Source organism: Esox lucius, chromosome 8 (genome assembly GCF_011004845.1).
Source record: "Esox lucius isolate fEsoLuc1 chromosome 8, fEsoLuc1.pri, whole genome shotgun sequence".
NCBI classification, from domain to species: Eukaryota; Metazoa; Chordata; class Actinopteri; order Esociformes; family Esocidae; genus Esox; species Esox lucius.
This window is the reverse complement of record NC_047576.1, coordinates 28,910,968-28,926,612: the sequence shown is the minus strand read 5'-3', so window position 1 is coordinate 28,926,612 and position 15,645 is coordinate 28,910,968. Positions and strand designations below refer to the sequence as shown.

At 43.6% G+C, this 15,645-nt stretch overlaps 1 protein-coding gene across 1 annotated transcript in view; it reads left to right on the top strand.

Annotated features, from left to right (window-relative positions):
* Positions 1-15,645, top strand: part of ror1 (receptor tyrosine kinase-like orphan receptor 1) — a 129,381-nt gene that overhangs the window by 83,972 nt on the left and 29,764 nt on the right. Inside the window, 3 exon segments of the mRNA XM_010872415.5 lie at positions 1,978-2,034; positions 14,301-14,588; positions 14,988-15,024. Of these exon segments, the coding sequence (XP_010870717.5) occupies positions 1,978-2,034; positions 14,301-14,588; positions 14,988-15,024 (382 nt within the window).

Below are 15,645 nucleotides of genomic sequence, written 5' to 3'. Positions count from 1 at the left end.
CTCTAATAAAACCAACCCTTTGTTCCTGGGAAACATTAAAATGGTGATCTCCAAATTACCCTGCATTTTCTCCGATCTTCTTGATTGTCTAATAATGGGGGCTGGGTAGGGCTAGCTTGCAGATGTTCTCTAAACGGAAGAGGGGAAATCGGGCCTCTCATCTGGTTTGATATTCCACAGGACCGGACGGGGTAATTTGGCCTCTAAAACAGACCCCCTTTACAGGCCCCTCTCCTGTAGACCCCCCTCCCCTCGTTCTTCACTTCCTCTGTAGGTTGCTCACCTGGCTCTATTTCACTGGCTTCACTGTGTTAGGATAGGCAACTGGCCGTGACGCCTCCCTCTCCTCTCCTTCTCCCCACACCTCTGCCCCCCACCCCACCCACCAGAATACTCCTTACCGTGTATTGAATCACAAAAACGAATCTGTGTTATAGCTCATGAGTGTTTGTAGCTTCGCCATAGGATCCCTGGGATTCTATCCCAGATCCCAGAATCCCCCCTGGAGTTCCGCAGCCTTCCCGCCACCACCCACCAGTGTGTGAGGCCCGCTGCCGGAACATTCAATCAATCAATCAAATTTAGCAGTTTTCACAAAGTGCTTTTACTAGACACCTGGCCTTAAACCCCAAGGAGCAAACAACAGTAGTGTTGGATTCCTCATTTAAATGCTGGAGCGGTGTTTCTGGCGTTTGTTGGAATAGCGTTGTTTGCCACGTGACGTCAGCACGTGCCACCCACCCGTCACATGAGCAGACTCCGCCTCCTCCCCCCACCCGTTAGCCCGCCTCATTTCCTGACACTACGCCGAGTTGCGCTGGGCTCGTTATTTCCTCTCTGACACGTCGCGTGTTCAACCGCAGATTATCACCCAATTACCACCTCCCAGACGGGCCCTCCTCGGCTCCCCTGGGCCCCCGTCGCTCCGCCACTCTCGCTGTCATCTGTCTGGGGGCCTCGCGGGCGCAGCTGCTCCAGCTTGGGAATTTATCGTGTCAGCCGAACCACGGCACGCGTGAGAGTGCGACCTCGCCGGTTTTGTGTTTTTATTTTTCTATCGTGGTCTGCCACCAGAGGATGATATTTACGATGAACAGTATGATAGATTTTGTAGTGAAGTGAGTGAGGAGAGTGGAATCTGTGAGTGGACGCCGTGGTTCAGTTTAAAAGCTGTGTTGAACTGGGGTGGGGGAGGCTCCGATTACACTAGAGACTGAGGCTCTGATAGGGAAGGCCTCTGGCTTCTGGGTCTGTCTGTCTTTATGTCTGTCTGTCTGACTGTCTTTCCGTCTACTTTCTGTCCATCTTCCGTGTTAAATAAGCTGGCTGTGTCAGTCAGCCCAGTCAACCCAACCACTCAGACATGGCTTTGGGTACTCCCTGGGTCCGAGACACAAACATCCGGGTGTCTGAGAGATAAGGGTGTGCTAAATGGGAACAGTGCAGAGTTATCAGTTCTTTCCAGTGCAGAGATGTCATTTCTTATTGTCTAGTGCAGAGATATCAGTTATTTTTGTCCAGTGTAGAGATATCAGTTATTTTTGTCCAGTGTAGAGATATCAGTTCTTATTGTCTAGTGCAGAGATATCAGTTCTTATTGTCCAATGTAGAGATATCCACTCTTATTGTCCTGTGAATTGATATCAGTTCTCATCATCCAGCGCAGAGATATTTCTGTTCTTATTGTCCATTGCAGAGTTATCTGCTTTTGTCCAGTCTGGAGGCATCAATTCTTACTGTCCAGTGCAGAGTTATCAGCTCTTATTTTCTGGTGTAGAGATGTCAGTTCTTATTATCCAGTGTAGAATTATTAGCAATTTTTTTCGGTAAACAGTGACTGCATAAGGGATTTAGTACATGATAATTATTTCAACTACCCATGGATAAAGTGTCATCGTTTTTCCATTAAAACCACGCTTGTCTCCCTGTTCACGTTTTGAAGCAGGTGTAACAGTAGTGTGTATCTCCTGTCCACAGGCTCTGACATCTCCCTGGACCCCAGTCTGGTAGCCAGCTCCCCTTGGAACAGCTCAGGTGATGACACGTCTCACGCACAGCAAACGCACACTCGGTGTGCACAGTGACACACCCCACGATACACCCACAAGCACAGTCACAGTGTACAGTGAAACAAGCCGACAAAATGAGAGTACATGCCAGTCAGAATTATACCGTTGTGACCTTACATGTCGAAACAAGCCATGGCAAAAAAATTATCCTGCACATTTTTTATTACCTGGGCTCCCCACTCTGTGAATAGACAACAACACAGTGGCTGACTGTTGTACTGTTATCAGATGGGCAGGTTGTGGATTGGCCAGTGTTGTTTTTGATTTGTCGAGCAGACAACATTCAGGCCCTCTGAAAGCAGCCGGGTCAATCTGCACGTTGGAAGGGCACCGTCGAAGCGGCTGTCTGACGCCGGCGACATCAGAGCTGTTCAAGGAGTTGACGCCTCGGTAAACTGGCGTCTGTCGTCTCCGGGGGGTTTTCCGTACACGTTCGAGTTGATGCTCAGATATTTGGGAATTCCAGGTGGAGTTGGCTGGCGGGAGTCTGTGCTCGAGAGTGGCGTCGTTGTAACGGCAAGGCGTCTTCTACACTGTGACATTATGATGTGTCCCTTTGAGAAGATGGATTATACTGGGCTCTTACTGCGCTTGTCAAATGCCACATCTTTATAGTTTTGATTTCCATCTAAATGTGGATTTAGACCTTGACCTGTCTATAGAGGAGGAACAGGTGTCTCATCCTCCTCCCATGTGATGTTAGCTGGGCTCCAGCTCCTGTTTCTAGGCTGTCTCCTGGGGTGAGGGCCAGGCCAGCCCACGGACTAGGCCTGTATTAACCAATAAGTACTGACAGGCTTCTACACACAGAGCTAGAATGCAGAAGCTGCTTGGTTTGGGTGTGTTTGACTTTAGAGAGTGCGTGCGCATGCGTGTGTGTGTGTGTGTGTGTGTGAAGATGGCCGCAGTAATGAAGAAGGGGCAATGATGGGAACAATTTAGTAATCTTGTGATATTAAAGCACAGTCATGAGGCAGGTTAGGTTTGGTTTCAGTTAGATTGGGTTACCAATTACTACAACACTCCGCACGAAACAATTACAAAAGAATGGGTTTGTTGTGCGAACGTTGGCAGGACATCTCTTTCCTCCTCTTCACGCTGGTCTTCCGGCTCATCTATCTTTAAGGCAGGCAGTTGAGTGTGCAGGCAAACTGTTTAAAAATTTAATTTCCACTCAGCCCTATGGGAGTGTGCTGGGATGTGACACGTTCAACTCAGCCGATAGAAGTGGATGTGTCATGATCCACTCAGCCCTATGGGAGTGTGCTGGGATGTGACACGTTCAACTCAGCCGATAGAAGTGGATGTGTCATGATCCACTCAGCCCTATGGGAGTGTGCTGGGATGTGACACGTTCAACTCAGCCGATAGAAGTGGATGTGTCATGATCCACTCAGCCCTATGGGAGTGTGCTGGGATGTGACACGTTCAACTCAGTTCAACTCATTTTTACCTAAACCTAACCTTAACTCTAACCCCTAACCATACATTCCATGACCAAAACCTTTATGCCTCCCCTTGACCAAACCCTAACTCCTAAACATAACCCTAACCCCAATTCAAAAATAAATTTTAACGCTTATTCTAACTCTAATGCTAGACTTAATCCCAAATCAGATTATGCTTCTTGTTAAAGTTAGGATGGGCCAAATGTTTTAATTTTAGAGTATCTTCCTTGTTTTACAATCATAGTGACATTTTGGCCCTGACTCAGACAATAGAATGGGAACACACTATGTTATTTCCGTGTGTTTTTAGACTCCTCTCTATGTGGTGTCTAAGTGTAGAAGGTCATTGATCTTTGGAGAGCTGAGGGGAGTCTTTGAGTAGTTGAGTACTCATGTCAGACATGTACTGTACCTGTCCAGATATGAGTCACACATCACTGGCAAACACAGTGCTCTATGTATGAGCTACAACTTCACATTAAAATATCCCTGACACGTAGATCCCACACTAGCCAGTGTCAGCCTGGCCCCGCAGACATGTCACAATGAGAAAACCTAAGTGGAAACGCCATCGGAAAACCTGAGCCACAAAACCTGAGTCTCATTCTTTTTCCTCCGCTATGAAAATTATGAAGTGTTGAAATAGTTTGGGCCTTTTCCTGTAATGTACAGGTTAGGATAGACAATCTGTCTGAATGTTTCTGCAGTCAGTCCTGTATGTTTAGAAGGATAAAATGTATTCTCAACGTGGAAACTAGGTGAATTACTGAGACAGTCATTCGGTTTCAAACCAAATTGGTATCATATGTTTTTGCTATTTCATAAAATATCCTTTTACATTTTTTTTATTTAGGCTAGATGGCACAATGATTCTCTTCACTATTCTGTGCTTGTTTTGCCATTTGAACAGAAATTGAGTGAACTGTGTAGAATCTTTGCAATGAGGAAATAAACACTTCTTCGGTTGATCAATATATACAGTGGGGAGAACAAGTATTTGATACACTCCTGATTTTGCAGGTTTTCCTACTTACAAAGCATGTAGAGGTCTGTAATGTTTATCATAGGTATACTTCAACTGTGAGAGATGGAATCTAAAACAAAAATCCAGAAAATCACATTGTATGATTTGTAAATAATTAATTAGCATTTTATTGCATGACATAAGTATTTGATCACCTACCAACCAGTAAGAATTCCGTCTCTTACAGACCTGTTTGTTTTTCTGTAAGAAGCCCTCCTGTTCTCCACTCATTACCTGTATTAACTGCACCTGTTTGAAAATGTTACCTGAATAAAAGACACCTGTCCACACACTCAATCAAACAGACTCCAACCTCTCCACAATTGCCAAGACCAGAGAGCTGTGTAAGGACATCAGGGATAAAATTGTAGACCTGCACAAGACTGGGATGTGCTACAGGACAAATGGCAAGCAGCTTGGTGAGAAGGCAACATCTGTTGGCGCAATTATTAGAAAATGGAAGAAGTTCAAAATGACGGTCAATCTCCCTCGGTCTGGGGCTCCAAGCAAGATCTCTCCTCATGGGGCATCAATGATCATGAGGAAGGTGAGGGATCAGCCCAGAACTACACGGCAGGACCTGGTCAATGACTTGAAGGGAGCTGGGACCACAGTGTCAAAGAAAATCATTAGTAACACACTACGCTGTCATGGATTAAAATCCTGCAGTGCACGCAAGATCCCCCTGCTCAAGCCAGCGCATGTCCAGGCCTGTCTGAAGTTTGCCAATGACCATCTGGATGATCCAGAGGAGGAATGGGAGAAGGTCATGTGGTCTGATGAGAAAAAATAGAGCTTTTTGGTCTAAACTTCACTCCCCATGTTTGGAGGAAGAAGAAGGATGAGTACAACCCCAAGAACACCATTCCAACCGTGAAGCATGGAGGTGGTAACATCATTCATTGGGGATGCGACCCGAAACACCAGAGATGGGGACAAGTCACACATGGTCAAGTCCAAGCAAGTCTCAAGTCTTAACCATCAAGTCTCGAGTCAAGTCTCAAGTCACAGTTCAGATAAATCAAGCAAGTCAAGGGTTCACCCTAAGCAAGTCAAGTCGAGTCCTTATACGTTTCAAGTCAAGTCACAGTACTAAAGAGATGAACACACACACACACACTGTCCTCTGTTTCTGACGTGCGCTTGGTGCGAAGCTCGATTTCAAAATCTAATATTTTTCTCCTCCGTGGTACAATTTTTTGGGGGGACGAAGCGTAGGGATCTTGAATCAGCCTGAAGGGGTTGTATTCGCTATAACAACCGCCTCGCTATACCTTATCCCGCTTATTACATGGCTACCTACCAAATAAATCTATAATTTGACACTAAATATTGATTTCAAAAGGAATTTATTGATTTAAAAACGATTGTATTGCTTCCTCTAAAGAAAATAGTCAGTTCCGTCTCTGGTTAGAATCTTGCTGCGTCCATAGCAACAAGCTGTCTTTTTTCATGGCAACAGTCTGTTATCAAGAAATAACATGCGTTCTGCACTGGAATTCAGCCAATTAATGTAATATGGGCTAATAATAACAACCTTATAAACTAATTATTGTGACTGAAAAACTGCCTAATATGTAATTATTCTTGTCTGTATGAGTAAAAAAAAAAAAACCTCTTTGAAATGTTTAGGTGCTAGTAATCACATCGGCGCCTCCATGTTAGCCTGTCATGTAGTAAAGTTAACTGTTATAGTGTAAGCACAATGCTTTTTAGTTTCCACACGCAGTCCACAAACACTTGAAAATGCGCATATTTAATACAGACATTATAGCCTACGTGTAATAATATACATGCCCGCTCATTTTAAGATGCCCATCAACATTAAAATTCAGGCTATGGCTCCGGAAGAAGCATCTCAAGGTCCTGGAGTGGCCTAGCCAGTTTCCAGACCTGAACTCAATAGAATATCTTTGGAGGGAGCTGAAAGTCTGTATTGTCCAGCGACAGCCCTTAAACCTGAAGGATCTGGAGAAGGTCTGTATGGAGGAGTGGACCAAAATCCCTGCTGCAGTGTGTGCAAACCTGTCAAGAACTACAGGAAATGTATGATCTCTGTAATTGCAAACCAAGGTTTCTATTCCAAATATTAAGTTCTGCTTTTCTGATGTATCAAATACTTATGTCATGCAATAAAAGCAAATGAATTACTTAAACATCATACAATGTGATTTTTGTTTTAGATTCCGTCACTCACAGTTGAAGAGTACCTATGATAAAAATGACAGACTTCTACATGCTTTGTAAGTGGAAAAACCTGCAAAATCAGCAGTGTATGAAATATTTGTTCTCCCCACTGTATTTCCCATTTTAGGCTGTACTTTTGTATACTCCAAAAATAATTACAACAAAAGTTTTATTGACTTCCTTATATTACAATGTTATTTCTTATACAAATCATACATACAGCCATTTAAAAAAATAACTGCCCAAGATACACAGCATACCACCTCTTCTGTGAAACATGTTGAAGGGAATGTTATGGCTTGCCCATGCATGGCTTTCACTGGAAGTGGCTCACTTATTGTCTTTGATGATGCAACTGCTAACAGCATTAGTACAATCTTTTCAGTAAGATCTTGTCTACAAAAGTACGATCAAATGCCTTCAAATGCATCATACTGCAAGACAATGAAACCAAATATTTTAGGGCAAAAAGTAAATAGATCTCGGCTGGTCAATCTCCAGCTTCTAATCTAATTCTACATGCCAATCAAGTTGTTAACGATCAGAGATAAACAGACCTTAAAATAACCAAAACCTAAAAATGGTTGCTGTACAGGCCTGAAAGAGCATCACCAGAGAAGATACCCAGAATCTGGTGCAGTCACATACTTTAATACTTCAAGTAGCTTTAGTGCACACAGATGATATGCGACCAGATACTAAACATACTTGTTTTGTTTCTTCAAAAATCCTGACACAGATGACCTACCCTTGCTTTCTAATATTCTACAGAAAACTGTAACTGCACAGCAGCTGGCATCATTTTTAAACATTACATTTGTAACCAATCTTGTTTTAGACTATTTCGAAGTACAGAAACCCACTAATGTAGTTAATGAACTCCTGCAGTCTTCTGACACCAATTATGTCTCTATTTCTTTTAGATTTAAGTGCTTCATTTGATGCTATTGATCATTCTGTACTTATTAGGAGGTTAAAATGCTTGGTTGGTCTACGTGAACAGGTTTTTATTTGGCTAAAATTATACCTTTCTGAGCGGTATCAATTACCTCAGCTGGGGGATAATTCGTCAGAACATTCCAAGTTTGAATTCGACGTTCCTTAAGGTCAGTGCTTAGATCCCTTTTCTTTTCACTGTACATGCTACCCCTTGGTAATGTTATCCATAAGTACAACATGGACTTTCATTACTATGGTGATGACACCCAACTGTAATTATATTTTAAGCCAGATTGTACTTCACAGTCAGCCCTCTTTAAGAAATGCATTACAGATGTAAAACACTGGATAACAACCAACTTCTTCCTTTTAAACTGACAGAAATTATGCTGCTTGGCCCCAAATAAAGTTCAACGTATTGGACCTCACCCTTAAACATTCATGGTTGGCCTATCACACCAAACATGGTCGTTAAAAGCCTTGGTGTTACCTTCGATGCCAGCAAACATTTAATAACCACATTAAATGCATATCCAAAACTGCATACTTTCATCTAAAATCCAGAATTATACACTATCGCTCAGCCAGATACCAAAAAAAACTGGCCCATGGAAATTTTTCATCTATATTAGAATTGTGACAACTGCGACCTCTGCTGGTTCACCTCCCCCTGCAGCGGGCGGGCCCCAGCGGTCGACGTCACCTGCTTTCTGACGCCACCGTCTTCATCATACATTTCACCTGTGTCTCGTTTGTGCACCTGTTCCTCATCATCGCTGTTTCCCCCGGTATATATGTTCCCTCTGCTCCCCCTGTCTTTGTGTGTAATTGTCTCTACTAAATGGAAGAGCTGTTCAACGCTTTGTTATACCTGTACTGATTTCTCTCGCTGAGAAACATTAAACCTTCATTCCATCACGCCTTCTCCGGTTCCTCCTTGCTCCTCTCAACCCCCGAAGCCGTGACAAGAATACTGTAAATCCCTCTTCAGCAGATCAGACTTCACATTGAAAAGCCTACACCTCAAATGTCAAGCAATACTACAAGAACACATCAGTCCACTTTTATTCACACTGTACTGGCCGCCTGTGAATTCTTCCATTGATTTTACAATCTTACTCTTGACCTTAAAGGTACATGGCCTCACCCCTTCTGACAGACATGGTCATTCCTCACAACCCAGAGAGGGTCTTTAGTGTTTTTAGGTGTCCTCTGTTAGAGCCCCTCGGTTGTGGAACAGCCATTTGATATACACTAGGAGGGTCAGAGACCACAGAGGTTTTTGGATAACTTTTAAAGACCTAACTTTTTTGACCAGACTTTTATGTAAACCCACCCATCGAACGAGGAAGGGGAAATCAGACGTAACAGGGATCACCTGTGGGGGTAACCACCTGTCTTTCTACCCATTATTAAACAGGTGTCGGCACCTCATCGTGAGGGTGGAAGCCTGAGAAAGAACGTGGGTTGAGGGACTAGGGAAATACTATCCACAAGCTTCAGCAGAATGTTGGCCACTTAGGTCCAGTCCAATTGCAGTAGTTATGTTTAACCCTGATCTTTGACTAAAGTAATCAAGTAAATTCAATACAGACCTGTTCTCCCTGTTGTAATCTTCTGGAAGTTTTTTGTAAGTCCTTACCTGTTCTGTTCTCAGTTTCTAAAGAATACGCTTGAAAGAAATGTTTTGGGAACATTGGATGATTTAGTTGTTTTCAGATTCACTCTGTCTGGACTGCCTTACGTTATCCCTTTATGGGAGTTGAGTTCCCTCTTTTCTTTTAGTGTTTTTGTGTTAAAAAGATAGTGTTCATGTTTTTTGGCTCTGCTTAATCTACCTGACAGTGGAATTATGGCTTGGCAATCCCTCTCAGACTCGTGGGCATCAATAAACTTCCTGCTGATAGGTCCTTTGATCCTGGCAATATGTTACCCCACATCCCTATGGACAAAACCAGACAAAATGTTTAATCTTAAAGCTGAACCCTACCAAGTTAATATCTAATGAATTTATAATCATTTGCATCTGTTTTGGTGCACCTGAATCTAATTCTAGCCTTTTTGTGTGATGGTTAATTTAGGGGTGTGCTAAATTCTTCCGCTTTTCATTGCATTAATTGTTTCAGAGTAAAATATTTTTGTGGGATTTATTATATTGGATTACCTTATATTGGGTTTTCTTAACTATCAAAAAAAAGAATCCATAAACTGTGCTAATTTCTCCCTTGACAGTATGTCGGCCAGTGTTTTGGTCTACAGTGAGGCGTGTACATTCCTCATCAAACATTTCTATTAGCATTAACTGAAGTCATTACAGGATTTTTGAATCCATAACGGGAAGTGTTCAAGTCCAGGCTCCACATCAGAAGCAGTGTATAAAATTCGGACACATCCTTATACCAGTTGAACATACCAAACCACCTTCTTTCCACCAATGATCTAAGGTCTGTTTAGACGGTTCTTGCTCTGTTTACGTGTGTGTGAGTGTGTGTGTGTGTGTGTGTGTGTTTCGGTTCTGCACCTGAGGACCATTTGACCAGTAGTCCTTCTGGCCTTCTCAAGCCCCTTGTTAAGTCAGAGGTGATTCATAGTTTCCCATCCCTTCTACTCAACCCAGTTTAAAACGTGCATAAGCAATAAATAAGGTTTTATGTCCTTTTGACGTCCATCACAGACCTCCTGTTCATAAACAATACCTTCCCTTAAAGACTACCTTCCCTGAGCTGTAGGTCACAGGGTCGCACATACTCTAACCCAGGGGTCGCCAACAAGTCCGTCACCAGTTACCAGGTGAAGGTCGCAGCCCACTTAAGAATACAATATACCTGTTTTGTCTCAGACCGTTTGAAGCAATTTTCACAAGCATCAGTCACCTCAGTCTCTCATCTTCTGTCTAAAAAAAGGAAGCTAGGTTGAAATCCCAGAAAAACAAAAACAACAATGGTTTCTGCCAACACCGCTAAGGGGGCACATACTCTGATGTCTGTGTACGTACACACATGCGCGAGCGTGCACACACACACACACACATGCATTTTGGTTCCTTGTGGAGACCACAAACATTTTTGCAATTCAAAATCACATGTTCGCTAACCCTTAACCAAACCCTAAATCCGAAACCTAACCATAACCCTAAACCTTACGGTAACCCTAACTCTTAGCCCTAACTTGAACCTAAACCTCCCAAGAGAGTAAAATCTGTACACACACACAAAATAGCAGTACTGGAAGTAGCCTACTGACTACAAAGTTGAATCCCAGTATCAACAAGAAACATCACCAAATATCATTACTGCAGTTATTCAATTTCATTATTCAATTTTCACTTCCTAAATTGAATTAAGAAGTGGGTCAGGTGAACAGGGAGAACAGCATAGCTATGTGTGTTGGGAATAGGAAAGAATAGGGTTTTGGTCATGTCCAGCATGTTTTAGTGGAAGCATGCATTGCGGTGAACAGAGCAATGGAAGAAACCTCTATCTGGGCATTCTGTAATAATATCCGCTCCCTCCTCCCCTCGCTCTCTGTTTCTCAGAGCAAGTTTGTATATTGTTGTAAGAGGCTGTGTTTGTCTAGAGACTGGGAATTGAGGAGACAAGGGGTATATGGTGAGACATCCTATGAAAGGGAGAATCCCATGAAAGGGTCTCATGTAACTCGATTGGTAATGCATGGTGCTTGCTACCCTAGGGTTGTGGGTTCGATTCCCATGCAGAGCCAATATGGAAATGTGTGAACATGTATTCTCTCTGGATACACTACTGCAAATCACTCTGGATTAGGGAATGATGAAAACAGGGCCTCTCTTTTGTAGTCTGCCAGATCAGACAGACAGGTCTGTGAGATGGACTTGGTCAGACAGACAGGTCTGTGAAATGGTCTTGGTCAGATAGGCAGGTCTGGGTGGCTGGTATTGGAGGAATAGTAGCTTAGCTGGGATATTGTGGGATGTCAGATGACACATGTTGAGGTGTTTTAATTACACTTCAATACTTTTGTTTGATGTGCGAGTTGGGAGGGAAGAAGGCTGTGTTGAGTCTGAGGGGCAGGGAGGAGGGACTGTGTTTGAAGAGTGTAGGCCAAGACAAACATCCCCGGCGCACACTCTTCTCTCACACAGGAACACACACAGGAACACACACGGGACACACACCCCTTCACGTTGCACACACTCTTCGATCCGTCAGTCAAGAGCAACGAGGAGCAGCATGTGGTTGCTTAAGCGGAGCTGAAAGAGGAGACGTGTGATGAGCGGTTATGACCTGCCGGTTCCTAATGCCATCCCGGCTTGGTTAATCAACCTAATAACGACCCACTGACTGACCTCCAGTCCTTTCACTGGCCCATTGCTTTTCACTTGATTCAATTGGTCTTAAAAGAAGCCCCTTCAAGAGGTTCATTTACCACCGTCAGTGAAAAAGGAGAGGGATTTATTCCTCATGTCTTACAGGCCCCCCTTCTGTTCCCGTCAGCAGGCTGAGACATTTGGTTCACTAGGGTCAGGAATACTGTTATTCTGTCTGTCACTGTATTCCATCAGATTGACCTGGTCAAGGTTTACATTTGCAAACACATCCTTATTATATTATTATAATTATTCAAGGTAGTGTTCTACTGAAAAACTACAGTTTTTAACTAATTGGTGATCAGGTTATTAGAATTCCCTGACCATCTGAAAACCGGCAACTTTGAGGCCCTTGACCCCCTCCTGGCCCCATAAGGGCCACACTTTGGGCTCAGCACAATATACTTTCATTAATATGGCCCTCGGTGTCACATTCCATTCATTGCTACATACATATAAAGCCTATGGATGGCCTCCCTCTCATACAGAGACTTGTCAGAGACCAGCGAAGCACGAGGAGGTTCAGTACACGGCCTCTTTGTTTTCATTCTTCCTCGGATGCGGTTTTATCTGTGTTGTCAGGAACCTACTACAGTCATTAATGGTGCTCAGAGTTCACTGTCAGGTTAAAACATGACTTTGTTAAATCATCTGGAATGTTTAGTTATGTTTTCTTTCAGGGATTGAGATAACTGAGCCACAGAGTGTGGGTGGGTGGGTGGTTGGGGGGAGGATGACGGACAGACAGAGGGAGGGGAGGGAGACGGCAGGGTGGAAACAGACGGAGGGAAAGCGAGAGAGGGGGAGGGGTCTGGTGATCTCATGTTAGAAAGGTTGACCTTGATGCCAACAACCAACACTGCACAGTGCAGGAAATGCTTTCCGAGGTGTGAGGTTTGGATGGGATTCAGCCAGGTCTGCGCTGCACCTCTGAGCATGACTTCCTGTCATGTGACCACGTCAAACACATGGAGACCTTGACGCAGTGGAATTCCAAGAACTACATTGTACATACTTCATAGAAGCTTGATATGTATAGATGCCATACAGTTCCATTCAAATAGACACAGACTTACAGTACATGTAAATAACACAGAAACAACTTTCTGTGTTGTTGGTATGTGTCAGAACTGTTCATAAAAGTGTTCCATCACTGGGAGTGCCAAACATGGAGCTTGTTTAGATATTCACACAGCCTGAAAGAACTGACTGGTTCCCTCTTACACATGTCAGCCTCTCTTTCACACACACACACACACACACACAGACACACCGATACACGTGTGCAGTGTGTGGAATCATTCCCCCAGGTTTACCATGCTCCAGAGTGTGTGGTTGTCCAGTTGATGTTGGCCCTGCAGTAAGACCTGGCTGTGTTCAGCAGGACAGCTTCAGGAGAGGAGAGGGATGATTCACGAACGAGCAAGTTTGTTCGTACACACCTTATTCGCAGTAAACACACGCGAGCGGACACACACACACACACACCGACTACAGTCATTTCGGAGTGGTGTTATGTAGAAAATGTATTTAAAGCCTAGCTTTGTGGGATAGTGGAAAGTGTGGTTGGAAAGGGTTGTGGTGAAACCCTTAGATATTGGATAGCACTGCTTAATATGAGGTGGAAGAACGTGGAAGAGCAACAATCCATCTTTTCAGCTGGACATTCCATTAATGGATGTTTATTGCTTAATCCTTTGACAGACATGGAGTGATTGCAGAGCACAGCAGTTTATCTGACTCTGTGGTTTACTCAGTAAAGGATACAGGATTTAAATGTGTTTTACAGTGTTCTCTGCCTGTGTACTCCTGATCTTAAGGGATATCTTCACCTATAAACATGATATTTTTATGGTACATTTATATCCTTCGCTACGGTTTTACGGGCCACATTGTTATTTACAGGATGTTGTCTGGGTCTGAAGTTATGCATGTCAGTAATGCCAATGTAGTTACTGTGACTAATGTATCATAAAGTTCTCTCACTATCAGCCTATCTCTCTCCCTCTCTGTGTCTTTTCATCTCGTTCTTTTTCCATCTTGTTGCCAAGAGAAGACTCCCTTCCTGTCATCTATTCAATGCAGTTTGTGATAATAGGCCCTTTTTGATAGTTTTATGCGCAAAGTAAGATGCAATAAAACAGATGTGCACATGAAATTGTTCCCCCGTCTCCATCTTTCACCACTCCCCCCACACACGCTCACACTCCCATCCTCTCTCTCCTAATCATTCAGTGCTCCAATTAAATGTCCATATCAATTCTCTGCCCCCCCCCCCTTCATCCCAGACCTGTTCCTTCGTCTGGATGCTCCCATGAACAACATTACCACGTCTCTGGGGCACACGGCCGAGCTTCTGTGTCGCGTGTCCGGTAACCCCCCTCCCACGGTGCGCTGGCTGAAGAACGATGCCCCCGTGGTCCAGGAGCCGCGCCGAATCTCCTACAGGCCCACGCCGTACGGCTCGCGTCTCCGCATCCGCAACTTAGACACCACGGACACGGGCTACTTCCAGTGCGTAGCGACCAACAGCTACGGCACCGTCTCCACCACTGGAGTGCTCTTCGTCAAGTTCGGTAAGACCGAGGCGGAGGAGGGCATGAGCTGAGTGTGTATGAGGTGGCTGTGCGCCCTGTTGATTTCTGAATTGCCTGCTATGAAGTGTATGAACCCGGTTTTAAAAATCCAGACCAACTTTGTGCGACTCTTTTCTGTGTCTTAACACCTCACTCAGTTGATGAAAACCTCTCTGGACATTTCTCTGTGGTTGATCAAATCAATAAGTAACACTGGCATAGTTAAGAGTCGGGAGGTCAGAGTTCACTGTCGGCTTTGTTTGAGTGAGCTTAGTGGATATCTGTCCTTCTTGGCCTGAGTTCTGGCAGAGGTTAGGTTCTGGCAGCCTCCTGTGCTCTGAGAGTGATTGTTCCCAGAATGTTGTTAACATTCTGCATTGCTTTTGTCTTCTCTTTTAGATCCACTCCCAACCCCTCTGCCAGGAAGACCGTCTCCGTAAGTAGTCCTCCATCCTCCATGTAGCTCCACTTACCACAACACAAAGCTGGCTCCTGTTCTGAAGAGCCTTCTAAAGTAGAAAGAAGGGACAACTTGCGAAAGAAAATAAATGGCTTGATACTCCTTATAATTGTGTAAGAAGTGTTTAGTTTGGTGTGGTGACAGTAGTATTCTACTACCGTACTAAAGATAGTATTCTACCTAGAATGTACACAGTACAACAACAATAGCATTTATCTTTTGTTGTAGTACATGTATATATTGTGTGATGGTAAAAAATCTATCCCAGAATGTGTATGTATATATGCCACTCAAATGTTGGCACTTGTTTAAAAATATAAATAAGGTGAGATTGTGCGGAACTTCCTGCAAAGGGTAAACCATGCATACGCACATCTACTCATGGTTAAAATATTTTGTTACAAGCCAGGAGTAAATATTGTTATTTGTTATGGGGGATAGTATGAAACACTTAGAAAACCATTAAGAAAACTGAAATCTGGAAAACATATCAACAGTTCTGTTGCTTTTGCCGACAGTAGGAAATGCATTTTTTTTTTTATGTATTTAGATTTAAATAAATATCTATCTCTCTCTAGCCATGATGGATTCATATTT